Source organism: Nannospalax galili, unplaced genomic scaffold, assembly GCF_000622305.1.
Source record: "Nannospalax galili isolate Female #2095 unplaced genomic scaffold, S.galili_v1.0 scaffold146, whole genome shotgun sequence".
Taxonomy (NCBI): Eukaryota; Metazoa; Chordata; class Mammalia; order Rodentia; family Spalacidae; genus Nannospalax; species Nannospalax galili.
This window is the reverse complement of record NW_008357929.1, coordinates 8,429,201-8,444,862: the sequence shown is the minus strand read 5'-3', so window position 1 is coordinate 8,444,862 and position 15,662 is coordinate 8,429,201. Positions and strand designations below refer to the sequence as shown.

At 45.1% G+C, this 15,662-nt stretch overlaps 1 protein-coding gene across 1 annotated transcript in view; it reads right to left on the bottom strand.

The window, feature by feature from the left end:
- Fxr2 (FMR1 autosomal homolog 2) overlaps positions 1-15,423 on the bottom strand; it is a 22,454-nt gene extending 7,031 nt beyond the window's left edge. Inside the window, exons 1-7 of the mRNA XM_008855794.2 lie at positions 14,835-15,423; positions 8,459-8,511; positions 8,031-8,124; positions 6,741-6,812; positions 6,484-6,632; positions 6,066-6,159; positions 3,576-3,692 (exon numbers count right to left, since the gene is read on the bottom strand). Of these exons, the coding sequence (XP_008854016.1) occupies positions 3,576-3,692; positions 6,066-6,159; positions 6,484-6,632; positions 6,741-6,812; positions 8,031-8,124; positions 8,459-8,511; positions 14,835-14,915 (660 nt within the window). The 5' untranslated portion in view covers positions 14,916-15,423. The remainder of the gene's footprint in view (positions 1-3,575; positions 3,693-6,065; positions 6,160-6,483; positions 6,633-6,740; positions 6,813-8,030; positions 8,125-8,458; positions 8,512-14,834) is intronic.
- Between the last annotated feature and the right edge of the window lie 239 nt (positions 15,424-15,662).

The window sequence follows — 15,662 nt, the reverse complement described above, 5'->3', positions numbered from 1 at the left end:
TATTGAGGTTTTCTTTCTAAATGTTATTTGTTTATTTTATGTGTATGAGTGTTTTGCCTACATGTATAAAAGTGCATTATATGCATGCAGTGCCTATGGAGGCTAGAAGAGGGTGTCAGATCTTCTGGAACTGGAGTTACAAACGGTTGTTAGCCACCATGTGGGTGCTAAGAACAGAATCCAGGTCTGCTGCAAGAGCAGCCAGTGCTTTTAACCGCTGAGCCATCACTCCAGCCCAAGAGTTTCATTTCTTTTTAAAAATTTTCCAGGCTGCTGGGCATGGTGGCTCACGAGCCTTTAATCCCAACACTCGGCAGGCAGAGGCAGGCAGATCTCTGTGAGTTCAAGGCCAGCCTTGTTTACATAGTGAGTTCCAGGACAGCTGGGGCTACAGGGAAACCCTGTCTCAAAAAAAAAAAAAAAAAAAAAAAAAAAAATTTCCAGGGCTGGAGAGATAGCTCAGCAGTTAGGAGCACTGGCTGCCTTTGCAGAGGATCAGAGGTGAGTTCCCAGCACTCACATGGTGGCTAACAACTGACTAGAACTCCAGTTCCAGGGAATCTAATGCCCTCCTCTGGCTTCCACAGGTAACAGGCATGCATTTGGTACACATACATATATGCAGACAATTATTTCATACACATAAAATAATGTATTATCAGACTATCAGGTTCTTTTTACATGGTTATCAGATTACCGCATCCCTGAATCTGCACTTACAGACCATTAGCCCCTTGTTTTGTTTTTTTGTGACAAAGTCTTTCTCATTACGTAGCATTGGCTGCTGGCCTAGAACTCACAACTACCAGTCTCTGCCCCCTCAGTGCTGGGATTAAAGGTGTATGCCACCATGCCCAGTCTGGTTTTGTTTTTTTCAGACAAGGTCTTACATACCCAAAACTGGCCTTAAACTGATCTGCCTCAGTGCTGGGGATTAAAAGTACACACCACCATGCATGGCTGTCAATTTCTTCTTTTTCAGATGGTGTGTGTGGGGGGGGTGTCTCACTATGCTGGACTCACTCCTGCATTCAAGCAATTCTGCATCTCCTGAGTATCTGGGTAGAGCTAATTATTACATTCAGGGTCTCTCATGCTCTAGACAAATGCTGTACTTCTGGGCTGCAGCCCCAGCCTCATGTTTCATTTTCTAAAAGCTATTTTAAAACACTGCCTATATGGTCAGTGGTTGAGAAGTTGCCTAAAATGCAGAAAGCTGTAAGGTTCAGTGCCAGAAGAGACAGAGGCGAGAGCGAGAGAGTGAGAGAGCGAGAGAGCGAGAGCCTGGAATGTGGCAGGTGGGAAGAAACCAGACGAAATACAGCTATCTGGGGAGGAATGAACCTTGAGGTACTCAGGGATCCTGAGCAGAGCTGTAAGAGGTCTCTTATCTTGGCTTTTACGTACTTGCTGACAACCAACTCTCTTCCACCTGTATTTTTCTCAGTGACATAGCCCAGTGGTGGGTAGACTCATAGAGTGGTACCCTCTTTCCTGCTTCCACCTGGAAGAATGTTCTTTGTGGCTTCAGTCCTTCCTGGACATTTGCTGTAGGCTTCATGCTCACCTGGCACACCTTGTAGGCATTGTATATTTATAGCATTGATAGAATAAGAGAGTCTTAATTGAAGTGTTAACGTTCCTTGTTTTTTATCTGATAACCCATCAGCTCCAGTTTGTGCTGTCCATAAACTTTTGGATGTGGGGGTCAACCACTTATAACCATACCCTGAATGAAAACTGACTCTGTCCCAGAAGCCATCAACTGTTCATAGCTCCTTGGTTACAGGTGGGGGCTCATGAACCCCTTCTCCATGCTAGAATGTCGACTGCTTGATCTTGTGCAGATCCTGTGCAGGCAACTACAGCTGATGTGAATTCATGAGTATGATGGTCATATTATGTCCAGAAGACACTGCTTTGCTCTGGTCCTTCCTGACCTCTGGCTCTTACTATTTTTCCATCCCCTCATCTGTGACAGTCCCCAAGCTGAGAGAGCGAGAGAGTGAGAGAGCGAGAGAGCGAGAGCGAGAGAGAGAGAGAGAAAAGACAAGGAAAATTAAACAGCAAACAAAGGCAAGCTCTCATTAAAAACAAGGACATATCTTCCTGCCTCCATCTCCTAAGTAAGTGCTGGGGTTATAGATGTGTGCCTCCACGCCAGGTTCATGTGGTGCTGAACAAGCACTCTATCACTCTTATCAATTAAGCTATACCTCTAGCCCTTACTCTTATTTTGAGACTTAGCACCTATGTCTGAATTAGCTTATTTGGTATACTTTACCACAGAGCAATAAAGCCAAATTCTAGGAGAGATGAGTATTCTCCCTTTTGTCAAAAGAAACCCTGCTCATTTGGAACTAGAGCAGTTTGTTTCATGTGAAGATAGTGGTGAATTTTCATCTCCAAGTGCTCTGAGCAGCATCCCTAGAGAAGACTGAGAATACAGAACTTGAACTGTCTCCAAAAAAACCTTCCCAGGACCCCGAGTGGTGGCATACACCTTTAATCAGCCCTCAGGAGGCAAAAGCAGTTGGATCTCTGATGAATTCGAGGCCAGCCTAGTCTTCATACCAAGTTCTAGGCCAAGCAGTGCTACAGAGACCTATAATTCCAGCTCCAGAGAATCTAAAGCCCTCTTGTCCTTGGGCATCTGCACATACATGCACAAGTCCACATACAAACACATATACATAGATACAATTAATCTTCAAAAAAAAACTAGCCAGACATGGTGGCACACATCTTTTTTTTAAAAAAAAAATTCTTTTTTTGAGGCCAGGCGTGGTGAATGTCTTTAATCCCAGCACTCAGGACGCAAAGCCAGGAGAATTTCTATGAGTTGGAGGCCAGCCTAGTCTACATACCAAATTCCAGGCCCAACCAGGCCTACATCAGTGAAACCCTGTCTCAAACAAATGAACAAACAAAAACAAACTCAGTGTGGTAGCACACAACTATAACCCCAGCATTTGGAAGGTAGAGGCTAAAGGATCAAGAGTTCAAGGTTATTCTCAGCTACACAGTAAGATGGAAGGCCAGCTTGGGCTGTATGAACCTGTCTCAAAAAACATAAAAGTTGGGGCTGGAGAGATGGCTCAGTGGTTAAGAACACTGGTTGTTCTTGCAGAAGACCTGAGTTCGAAACCCAACACCCACATGGCAGCTAACAACTGTCCTAACTCCAGTTCCAGGGGATCCAACAGCCTCTTCTGTCCTCCATGAGCACTGCACAACACAGGCACACTTACCATAGCGAATCCAGGCCAGCTAGGGGTACAGGGAGACCCTGTCTCAAAAAGACCAGCATAGGAAGGCAGAGGCAGGTAGATCTCTGTGAGTTCTGCCATGTTACCCAGGGCTACACTGTGAGATTCTGTCTCAAAAAAAAACAAGAACAAAACAAAACAAACACTTCACAAAACCTATTACAAATGAAAAAGTTTAAAATGAACTGCACAAAAATCCAGTAAATCCAGGTTTAATGACCCAGAAGCCTTTGTCTATTAAACACAAGATGAGATAGAAGAGGAAGACAATATTATTTAGCATGAGAAAGAGGAGCCAAAACTTACCTCTAGGTGCTTGGTAGCTTCTTCATTACGGGACATGAGCAACAGTTTGGTTCGCAGGCTCCGGAAATGCATATCACCCAGCAAAGATGCCCGCTTCACAGGTGCTTCTGTGGTTGACTGGGAATAAACCAATAGGAAAGTCATTAAAAATAACTGCACATACACGAGGGGAGTGTTAGATGCCTGATTCCCTGGAAGAGGATAGATGTCAAAAAATAAAGTTTAAAGTCCTCTCAGCACTAGGTAAGCTAAGGCAGGAAAACTGCCAAGTTCAAGACAGCCTGGGGATACATTGTGGGTACCAGGTCAGCTGGGAGCACATATTAAGACTTTGTCTCAAAAAACAATAAGGAATGAAGGGAAGCAACAGGAAAATTATTATTGTCAATCTCATAGGAGCTGGCTTGCTAAGTACTTAAGGGAAGCAGTTGTTTTAAAAAAATACTTTATTCAGGGCTAGAGAGATGGCTCAGTGGTTAAGAGCACTGACTGTTCTTACAGAGGACCTGGGTTCGATTCCCAGCACCCACGTGGCAGCTACAAACAGCCCTTAACTCCAGTTCCAGGGGAATAAAAAGCCCTCTTCTGACCTGTGAAGCATTGTACCACACAGGTGCACTCATATAATGCAGGCAATACACTCATACACATAAAACAATAAACAAAATATTTTAAAAGTTTATAAAAATATTTTATTCATTATTTTTATTTTATGTGTATGAGTGCATTGCAGGTATGTTAAGTGCACCTGTGTCATGCAATGCCCAAGGAGATCAGAAGAGGGTGTCAGATCCCCTGAAACTGAAGTTATAGATGGTTGTTAACTGCTATGTGGGTGCTGGGAACCAAACTCCTGTCCTCTGCAAAATGTTGAGTCAGGTCTCCAGCCCCTATACAGTCTACTTTAAAAGATCCAAATAATGCAGGGAGTGGTGGTATGTGCCTTTATTCCTAGCCCTTGGGAGGCAGAGGCAGGTGGATCTCTGTGAGATCTCAGTTACCCTGGTTTACATTGTGACTTCCAGGTCAGCTGTGACTAGAGAGACCCTGTTAAAAAACAACCAACAAAAAGACAAAAAAAAAAAAAAAAAAAAAGATCCAAATATCATCAGGAAGGCATGGTAGGCAGCTGCCTGTAATCCTAGCATTCAAGAGGCAGAGGCAGGTGGATCTTTCTGAGTTCAAGGCCAGCCTGGTCTACATAGTAAATTCCAGGACAGCTGGGGCTATAGGGAGACCCTGTCTCAAACAAAACAAAACAAAAGAAAAAAAAAAAAAAAAAAAAAAAAAAAAAAAAAAAAAAAAACCCAAAAAAGATATCCTGCCTTAGTAAATAAAGAGTAGCCGGGGTGGTGGTGCCTTTAAACCCAGGACTCAGGAGACAGAGGCAGGTGGATCTCTGTGAGATGGCGAGTGCCAAGCCACCTGGGGCTACAGGGAGACCCTGTCTCAAGAAGACCAAAATAGGGGGCTGGAGATATGACTCAGCAGTTAAGAGCACTGACTGCTCTTGCAGAGGACCCGGGCTCAATTCCCAGCACCCACATGGTGGCTACGAACCGTCCTTAACTCCAGTTCCAGGGGAATCCGAAGCCCTCTTCTGACCTCCGAGGCACTGCAAGACATGGGTGCACTCACATACATGCAGGCAATATACTCATACATACAAAATTTAAAAAAATATATTTTAAAAAACACCCTAAATAAATAAATAAATAATACTGATCAAGGAAGATATCTGACATCAACTTCCCACACCCACGTACAGATGTGCATGCACCCACACAAAGACCAAAGATCCATGGGAAGATTCCTAACCCAGATTATAATAAGAGTACCAGATTTTTTAAAATATGAAGAGCTGGGGTACAAAGTGGTAGGAAGTGTGAATAGAGCATTCAAGTGTGGAAAACTCTTGGTTCAATCCCTAGCACTTAAAAAAAGCCGGGTGTGGTTGTGCCTTTAATCCCAATATTTGGGAAGCAGAGGCAGGTGCATCTTTGTGAGTTCAAGGCCAGCCTGGTCTACACAGTGAGTTCCAGGCCAGCTGGGACTACAGGGAGATGCTGTCTCAAAAAGATAAAAAAAATAAAGAGTTGGGAGTTGATAATTAGGGGATCAGGAGCAATAAAGTCCTGACAAATAAAGGTAAGCACGGTATATGTATATCCATTTTTAAAAAACATTTTTATTTTATGTGTATGAGTGTATGAGTGTTATGCATGCGTATAAGTAAGTGCACCCGTGTCATGAAGTGCCTGCAGCGGACAGAAGAGGCTGTCAGATCCCCTGGAACTGGAGTTACGGACAGTTGTTAGCTGCCATGTGGGTGCTGGGATTTGAACCCAGGTCTTCTGTAAGAACAGTCAGTGTTCTTAACCACTGAGCCATCTCTCCAGCCCCATACATATCCATTTTTACAAAGGTTTAAAAAGGGAAACAGAAAAATTGTCACAAAAGCTTATGTAAAATCCAAGCAGAAAAACTTACCAGAATAAAGAGCTCACTATTTGTGATGTTGAGAAATATGCAGTTAGCTCCCAGTGCTTTCTTGAACTCTTTATGGACGTTTTCATTGGAGCAGCTGCAGGGAAGAGTAAAGTGCTCAGAGGGAAAAGGGCAGTGAGTGGTTTGAGGACAAAGAGATTGAGTCCAGCTTGGTGTACATAGACCAGCTAGGACTACAAGGAGACCCTGTCAGAAAAAAAAAAAAAAAAAAAGGAAAGAAGGAAGAAAGGAGAAAAAAAGGATAGGAAATGGAGGGGCTGAGAGCACCTTATGCAAAAAAGGCCCCAGGAGGCCAAGGGAACAAGAAAGAGGACTGAAAGGGGGAGTGAGAACTGGGAGATAAGGACAGAGACTAGCATTGTAAAGATGGCCCCAGATTCCCACCCTCTCCAAAACTCACGCCTCTCTGAGATCCTCAGGCACAGCCATGGTAACCTTGAAGAAGCTGCCTTTGGTTGCAAGTGGATTGGGATTAACTGGCCGAAGTCGCTCCAGGGTGACAATCTCATTGTAGGTGGCATCACAGGCAGCATACTCAATGACATAGAACTGGCAGGAAAAAAAAAAAAAAAAGGAAGTGTCTGAGCATCCATGGTCTACCTTCCCATGAATAAAATAACAATTTCAGAAGTTCTTCAAAGGTCTTTAGTCACTCACATCTCCCTTCATCATTCGTACCCTGGCCAGCCACCAACCACAAGGTTCCTGTTCATTGGCTCGAGAATAAACCTGAAAAGTTGAAAATAAAAGAAAGACATCACTGAAGACTATCCAAAAACATCAAGAATGGAATAAGCATTCAGATGCTTCAGATGCAGTCCTAAATCAACAATAAAGGAAATGAGAGGAAGAAAGAGGACTAAAAATCAAAGGTCATTGAATTTTATCTCATTTTTCTTGTTCGTTGGGTAAGAGTGCTTGCTATGGAATCCTGATGACTGAGTTCATTCCCCAGATCCCATGGTTGTCCTCTCACCTCCACATGAAAGTCATGGCAGTCCCCACTCCCACCCCATATACATACAAACATATATACAAAATTTTTTTTAAACAAAAGTAAATGAAAACACAAAAACAAAAAGAACTAGCCGAGTATCATGCTGCACACCTTTAATCCCAGCACGAGGGGAGGCAGAGGCAGGTGGATCTCTGTGAGTTCCAGGCCAGCTGGGACTACAGGGAGACCCTGTCTTAAAGAGACCAAAAAAACCCAAAAAGAACTGCCGCTGTGATGGCGTGCACCTTCAAGGGAGGCAGAGGCAGACAGATCTTGCAGATTGAGGCCAGCCTGATTCACATCATGAGTTCCAGGCCAGTTGGGTGTACAAGGAGACCCCATCTCAAAAAAAAACCAAACAAACCAGGGGCTGGAGAAATGGTTCAACAGTTAAGAGCACTGGCTGCTCTTGTAGAAGACCTGGGTTTAAGACCTGGGTTTGATGCCTAGCATCTACATGATAGCTAACAAACATTCGTAACTCCAGTTCCTGGGGATCTGACACACTCTTCTCACCTCCATGGGCACTGCACATAGAAGTACACCAATATATATGCAGGCAAAACACTAATACACATAAAATTAAAAATTTTTTTTTTTTAAATGAGAGATATTGAGAAACCTCTGGCCTCAAGTGGTCCTCCTCCCGCAGCCTTTCAAGTGTTGAAACTAGGTAGGTCTGGGAATATAGTTCAGTGGTAGAGTATTTGACTCACATGCCCAAGGCCCTGGGTTCAATCCCCAGTGCCCCCCCACACATGCTGGGGTTCTCATGTGAGTCAAATACCCTGAGCTCACCCAAAGCTGGAAAAGAACTGGTGCACTTTACTTCTCCAATAGTTACAAGGCTAGATACGGTTCAGATGGGAAGGGACATAAGCCAACAAGAGAAAAACACAGAATCCTACAAAAAAACTAACACTTGGAAAGGTGGACTTCACAGCCCTTACCTCTACCTCATCTCCTTCAGTAATCTCCTTATTATAGTCAGCTGGAGGTGGTAGCCGGACATCACCAAAAGGAATTTGTCTCTCACTTTGCCAGCTACAAGAGAAACAATGACGTGAAAGCTTTTCAGATTGATGTCAATGCCCATTTCTTCACAAGGGGGTTACTCCCTTGGTGAGGCCATTTTTATCCTCTCTGGTAATTACTGTCTAAGCACCAGGACCTGGCTTCAGAGTCTTCTATCTATTGCTACCATCTATCAAATGTCTACAAGCTGCACCAAGCTCTCTGCCCTTGTCTCTCCTGGAATTCTCACCCAAACTTTCAGTTCCCTGCCATCTATTATAGGCTCACGGAACTCAGCCACCCCCTCTTCTCTGTTCTCCTTTTAGGACTTAGTATGCTGGATTGTCTATTCCCAAAGTCTTACTTGTTTTCAAAGAAGATAGTGACAGAGTCTTCATGGACATCCTTCACAAAGCCCTAGAATAGATTAAAAAAATAAAATAAACAATTTTTTAAAAAAGATAAAAGGATGGCCGGGCGTGGTGGCGCATGCCTTTAATCCCAGCACTTGGGAGACAGAGGCAGGTGGATCTCTGTGAGTTCAAGATCAGCCTGGTCTCCATGGTGAATTCAGGACAGCTGGGGCTACAGGGAGACCCTGTCACAAAAAGACAAAAAAAAAAAAAAAAAAGATAAAAGGACATTTTACCAACTTAAACATCAGGAAGAGATATTAGGAACCTTTAAAGTAAGTTTTAGGGGTTGGAGAGATGGCTCAGTGGTTAAGAGCACATAGTACTGCTCTTCCAAAGGACCAACACCCATGTTGGGTGGCTCACAACACCTCCAACTCTAGAAAGATCTAATACCTCTGGCCTCCATGGGTACCTGCACTAATATATGCTACACTTAAAGAAATGAATAAACAAGTTTTAGGTAGGGACACAGCAATCTGAAGACAGCCAGGCAGGCTGTATTGGGGAAAGAGTATGAAATGAGAGAATGGAAATGATACTGAAACAGAAAGATATGGCAAAATCCAGAAATAACACGGAACAGGGACTAAGCAGAAAAGGGCCATCTGCATCAGAACAACCTGGAAATTGGTGGTCTACTCAGTTCCCACAGGGGCCTCCCCATCTGCCTGCCTCCTGGTGTGCTAAGCTGCTTGCCAGAGTTCAATTAAAATACCAGCAACATTCAGCAAGGCTAATAATATCCCACAAGACAGTGTAAGGCTGTCCTGGAACACCTATAGGACATCAGGGTCTGTGCCAAAAGAGAGATGGGTCTATCTACCCAAAAGACCTGAGCAGACTTAGTACCCTGATGCCTGAGCCCTTGGAGAACTGGAACACTGGAAAAGTTCAAAATAATAAACATAGTTTATGGTGGGGACCACCCTAGAATTTAAAAGCTGTCATAACTCTGAATAGACTATTAAATCTGAAAATAAAAATGTACAGAAGACCCCAACCTTGAGACCATCACAAGAGGAGTAAGAATCCTCAAATAGCTAGCTTATCCCTTTTTCTTAAGGTCAAAACTTGTATTCAATCTATAGATCCAGCTGGTCTGTCTTCTCTCCCTATTTTCTGCAAAATGATTTACAGTTTTGAGAAAGCCCAATTCTTTCTTACCCTTCCTCCCTCACCCCCCATCACCCAGATCACCTGGCACTCACTATGTAGACCAACCAGGTTGGCTTCAATCTCAGAGATCTGCCATCTCTGCCTCCTGAATACAGAAAGTTAGAAGTTTAAGGATAGCCTCAGCTGAGTCCACCCAGGGATATCCAAAACCGAAGACCTAGAACTTATGTTTAAATAAAAAGGCATGTGTGTGCTGGGGCTGGGTGTGGTGGTGCATGCAGGACTTTGCTCTAAGGAGGAGGCAGAGATGCAGGCAGATCTTTGAGTTCTAGACCAACCTTGTCTATACAGTTTTAGGCCAGTGGGGGTTACACAGTAAGACCCTGTCTCAAAAAAAAAGTGCATTACCTTAACTGTGCTGATTTTATAGAAATGTATGCATGCCAAAGCTTAAACTGAGCACTAAAATAGTTGCAGTTTAGGGCTGGAGAGATGGCTCAGGGGTTAAGAGCAGTGATTGCTCCTGCAGAGGACCCAGGTTCAGTTCCCAGCACTCACATGGCAGCTAACAACCATCTATAACTCCAGTTCTAGGGGATCAGATACCCTCTTCTGGTCTCCTTGGGCAATGCTCTTACATACATGCAGGCGAAACACTCATACACACACAATAAAAATTCAAAATAAATAAAATATTTATAGTTAACTATATGCCAATTTTACCTCAATAAAGATGTTTTTAGGTGAGCATGGTGTCACACATCTGTGATTGCAGTGTTCAGGAAGTAGAGACAGGGCTGCATGATTAAAGGTGTGCACCACCACGCCCAGCCCAAAAGATGTTTTTTAAAAGTCAGGGTTTAGGCTGGGCATGGTGGTGCAGGCCTGTAGTCCCAGCACTTGGGAGGCAGAGGCAGGCAGATCTCTGTGAGTTCCAGGACAGCCTGGTCTACATAGTGAGTTCCAGGCCAGCTGGGGCTACAGGGAGGCCCTGTCTCAAAAGCAAGAAAAATAAATAAATAAATAAATAAATAAATAAATAGTAAAAATTAAGAGTTTGTGGGCTGGAGAAATGGCTCAGATGTTAAGAGTGCATACTGCGCTTGTAAAGGATCAGCATTCACAGCACCCACATAGCAGTTCATAACCATCTCTAACTCTGGCTCCTGGGAACCCAACGCCCTCTTCTAGCCTTCACAGGCACTGCAAACATGGTACACTGATGAGTTTAAATCAGTGGTAGTATATGCTTGGCATGTACAAGGCCCTGAATTCAATCGACATCAAAAAAATTCTATTGTGTGGTTTTTATTTTTGAAGCAGGATCTCACTATAGACTCCAGCTGGTTTAGCCCAGGCTGGCCTTGAACTCAAGAGATATACCTGCCTCTCCCTCCCAAGTACTGGGATCACAAATGTGTGCCACCATACACCCAGCTCTGTGTGTGTGTGTATGTGTGTGTGTGTGTTAGGTATCTTCTCCACCTTCTTTTTTGAGATAGGGTTCATCAGCAAGCCCTAGGATTTTCTTGTCTCTGCCTCCCAGTGCTAGGATAATAGGTATGTTGCCACACCAACTTATTATGTGGGTGCTGGGGCTCCATGTCCTTATGCTTATACTGCAAGCATTTTACACACTGAGCTGTCTCCCCAACCCCACTACTCTTCTTTTAGAAACAGGGTCTTCCTTCCAAGCCCTAGTTCTTTCTTCAAGCCTTACCAGTACCCAAGGCATCTAACAGTTACTATGTCCTGGCTCACTTCTTATTCATATTTTATCTTCCTTCCTCAGATATGTTTATCCTCTCTTCATCCAGAATCAATACCCATTCCTATCATCTCATCTTCTGAGACACTTTCAAGTCCTCATTATTTACCTGAGTCACTGTTCCCTTTTGGGTTCTTCTAGCTCCTTTGAGACAGGATCTCATGCACAATTCACTAAGTAGCTGGAACTCCTGATCCTCCTGCCTCTACCTCAAGTGCTAGGATTATGAGCGTGCATCACCAAGCCTGGCTTTTACCAGATTCTTTATCCAAATATCTGTCTCCAAGTCTGTCTTTTTTTGTTTTTATTTTTTAGCAGAGTACAGATTTATTACGGAAAAATGAGGAAAAAAACTCCTGAAAGTGGGAGGGACACTAAAGGAGGAATATCCATCTCTAAGCTCCAAACTCTAGGAGATGATCAAGACAGTCACCAGACGGGCATGATCATGCATGACTTTACTCCCAGCACTCAAATGCAGGTGAATCTCTGTGAGTTCCAAACCAGTTGGGACTACATAGGAAGACCTCAAGATCTCAAGAATCATCCCCACCCCCCCAAAGAAAGAAAGAAAAGTAATGCTGAGTATGATGGTCATCCTCAGCTAGGCTAGCCTGAAAGCCTGAATTAAATGAAACTCTGCCATAGTGTGGGCGTGCACGCACACACAAAACACATATATTAGGACAGTTACAAAGTAACTTGGATTCCAGATCTGGTATCCTCCTAGAAGAAAATCAAAACAGGACCCAATCCTGAAAAAAGGGTTTTCTCCAAATTTATAGATCAAGAAGCAATGTTAACACTCCTTGACCCACACCAAAGTTTGCTGAGTCATGAATATTAAATGAGAAGCACGGTCGGGATGGACAAGTATCTATATGACACTGAGAGTTGAAGAAATAGTACAATTTTAGGGAATTGTTCAACTCGATCGTGGAGCAGGAAGTGCTAAAGTGGCCAGAATACAAAATTTACATCAGTTGACTTTTATTCAACTATGCTCTTACTTCTAAATCAAGGATCCTGCCCCTCATTCACTCAAATCTGCTACGGCACACAGGTAAAAAGGAGACGACTCAGAAAGGCTTTCTGTTGGACACTCATATGTCTAACAAGAAGTATGTCCTTTCTCAATGACTGTATACAATTAATTTGAACTGGCACCAATCTTTGCCAGCTCTGTGTGGCTCCCATGCTTCCTAGAACAAAAGCAAATATCCTATTTGACCTCACACTCAATTTAAGGATCTCTTTTCTTGGAATTCAAATTTAGGGGTGTGAGATGGATACAGATGAAGATTAAGATTTCCAAAAAAGGTGTGGTGGTACACACCTTTAAACTCAGCACTCAGAAGGCAGAGGCAGGTAGGTCTCTGTGAGTTTGAGGCCAGCTGGTCTACACAGTGAGTTTCAGGATAGCTGGGGCTACAAGAAGACCCAGTCTCAAAAAACAAACAAAAATTCCCAGAAAAATAGGACTAACACCTTATAAAGAAGGGTGCTTTTTTGTTGTTTTTTTATTTGATTTTTGTTTTTCTGAGATAGGATCTCACAATGTTCACTGCACTAGCCTTGAACTCTCTATTCTCCTACCTCAGACTTCCAAGTGCTGGAATTATAGGCATGCACCACCATGCCCAGCCTGAGGAATAGTGTTTTAACAAAGGTTATACAAATTTTGGAAAAGGATATAAATGGGTTCTATCAGAACCGAAAAAGATTTAGAACCAGAAGAGATTTATTTTTATTTTTTGGCCTAAAAAACCAGAAATTTTATAGAGACAGGACAGAAAATTAAGAGTTAGGAAAGTGACAAGGTCAGGGTCAGCTAGATGCCCCTTTCCACTAGACACAGAGAAAGTAGATGTCAATGGGATTACACAACAATACAGAAATATCAGGGTAAAAAAACCAAAGACTTAATTGAGAGGGCAAGTTAAGACTAATACACATGTATACCCATAGGCACTGGGTAAAGAAATCTGGTCAGGGAAGTAAGGCAAAAATGGTAAGGCATTTACAGTAGGTAAGAAAACTTACCAGCTCAAGTGGGGGCAGAACCATCTACTACAAGGGCAAATACAAGTCCTTTCCCAGCTACAAAAAGATACAATTTCAGAGGCATCATTGAGTCATTTCCAAGGGCATGAGAAGGTAGAAAGGTCTCTGGGGGTGGGGGGTTGGACAAGCTAAGGATTGAAGGAAAGGAGGTTCTTCTCAAAAGTAATTCATCACTCTCCTCTCCCTCCTCAGGGTGAAAATATTATGACAGGAATGAAAAGTCTCTGGGACAATTCCACACATTAAGTCCAAAACAGATTCAGAATTCCACCTGCCACACAAAGAAAAAAACCTGAAAGGCAAGGAGGAAGAAGACCCAGAAACAAAAGGGACTCAGAGCAGATTCAGAAAATGGTAAGAATTCTAGTTAGGCATGGTGGCTCAAGCCAGTAACACCAGACAGAGCTTAGGAGTTCAAGGTTAGTCTGAGCTATGTAGTGAGTTCCAGACTAGCCAGAGCTACATACCAAGATCCTATCTTTAAAAAGTTCTAAGGAACCACACCTTGGGCAAAGGAGAAGATGAAATAAGCATCTAAAACATAGTGCCATTCTCCTTCCAAAAAGTGTCAGCAAGTAGAAATCTGTGAGAATAAAAACAGACAGGGTCAAGGTGAGACTCTTCTAGTGATATATGAAGATTGAACTCAAGATGAAGAAACTACAGGAATGATATAAATAATCCCGGGTCAAAGTGATACAGATACAAATCCATCCCTGGGTAGGTGGCTCTGGGATAAAGGTGGGGTGGGGTTACAGAATTGTGAGAAAGATCCACTTTAAGGCTGGCTGAAAGGCAAATGACTGACACAACCTGAGGGCAAAGATGCTATAACCTAAATGGATTTTGTCCATTTCTTCTTAGGCTGGGAACCGGAATACAAGATGAAAGTTGAGTGACTCTTCAAGAACCAGCAGACAGAAGCCTCCCTGAAGACTGAAGATCTAAAATGGGACAGTGAACCTTCCTTCCCAAGAGGGTCATGTGGGCAAAGAAAGAGAATTCTCCATGTGCTTGGGCCGTAGGGAAGATGTGATGGGAAGCTAAGGTATGTTGCACTAGGAAAGAGAAAAAGTCAATTAGAAGGTGGGGAAAGAGGTTTCTCCTGAGGCACCAGGAGCGCCCATCCAGGCACAATACTGACCTGATGTGCACACTCTCGGCGGAGGATAAGAGCAAATGTAATAGAGGGCTCAAAAAGAAAAGCAAGGGGGCCAACTCCCACGGGCTCCCGGGGAGTAGTGCGAATGGGAGCGTGGGTCGAGGGTTCCCCAGGTCAGGGAAGAGCTCCGGAAACTCGAAGCCGCCCCACTCTTCCCTGCTTCGGCTGGGGGAGGGGGCTGCAGCGGGTGTCCCGGGTCGGCGCGCCGGCTCACCTTGTAGAAGGCCCCGTTGGAGCCCCGCACCTCGACGGGCAGTCCCGGCTCCACATCCCCCCCGGAGGTCAGGCCGCCCATGGCGCCGCCACCACCTCCGACGGGCCCCGAGGCGGTCGTAGCAGCGCACTGAGTGCGGCCCGGCCCGGGCCCCCGGCGTCTCCCAGGAGGAGGAGCCGGAGGGGGAGCCGCAGGGGGCGGGAGCCGGGCCGGCCCCACGGCGGCCCTGCTACAGCCAACAAGCAGGGGGCCGGGGCCGGGCCGCTCCCCGTCCGCCGCCGCCGCCGCCTTGGTCTCCGCCACCGTGAGGGAAACGGCCGCCGCCGCCGCTGCCTTCGTCACCTCAGCTTCCGCCCGCCGGCGCCCCCGCTGCTGCCTTAGTCCTGGGACCCGCTGCTGCCGCCGCCGCTCCACGGCCTCCACCTCCCCCTGCCGCCGCCGCCGACTGCGCAGGCGCACAGGGCATCCGCCCGCCGCGCGCGGAGCTTGAGGGCCAAGGCGCAGGCGTCTAGGCCGGCGACCCAGCTCCCGCTCGCCAGCGCATCAAGCTTCCACAATCTCTTCCCCTCTCTCACGCCCCCTCCCTGCCGCTTCTGTGCGCTTGCGCAGACCGGGAAGGACTATCTTTCTTCTCCCAACCTTCCACTGTCCTTATCCTTTGCTTTCCCCGCCCCACAACACTGAGAGTTGACCAATCCTGGGAAGGGAGGGGCCACGCTCTCTCCCGCGGATTGGACTTCCGCCTCCTAGGCAGACCACACCCACCCCCGCCGTAGTTAGCCCTACCGAGCCCGAGCAATTTAGGGATGGGCATGCGCCGGAATGACT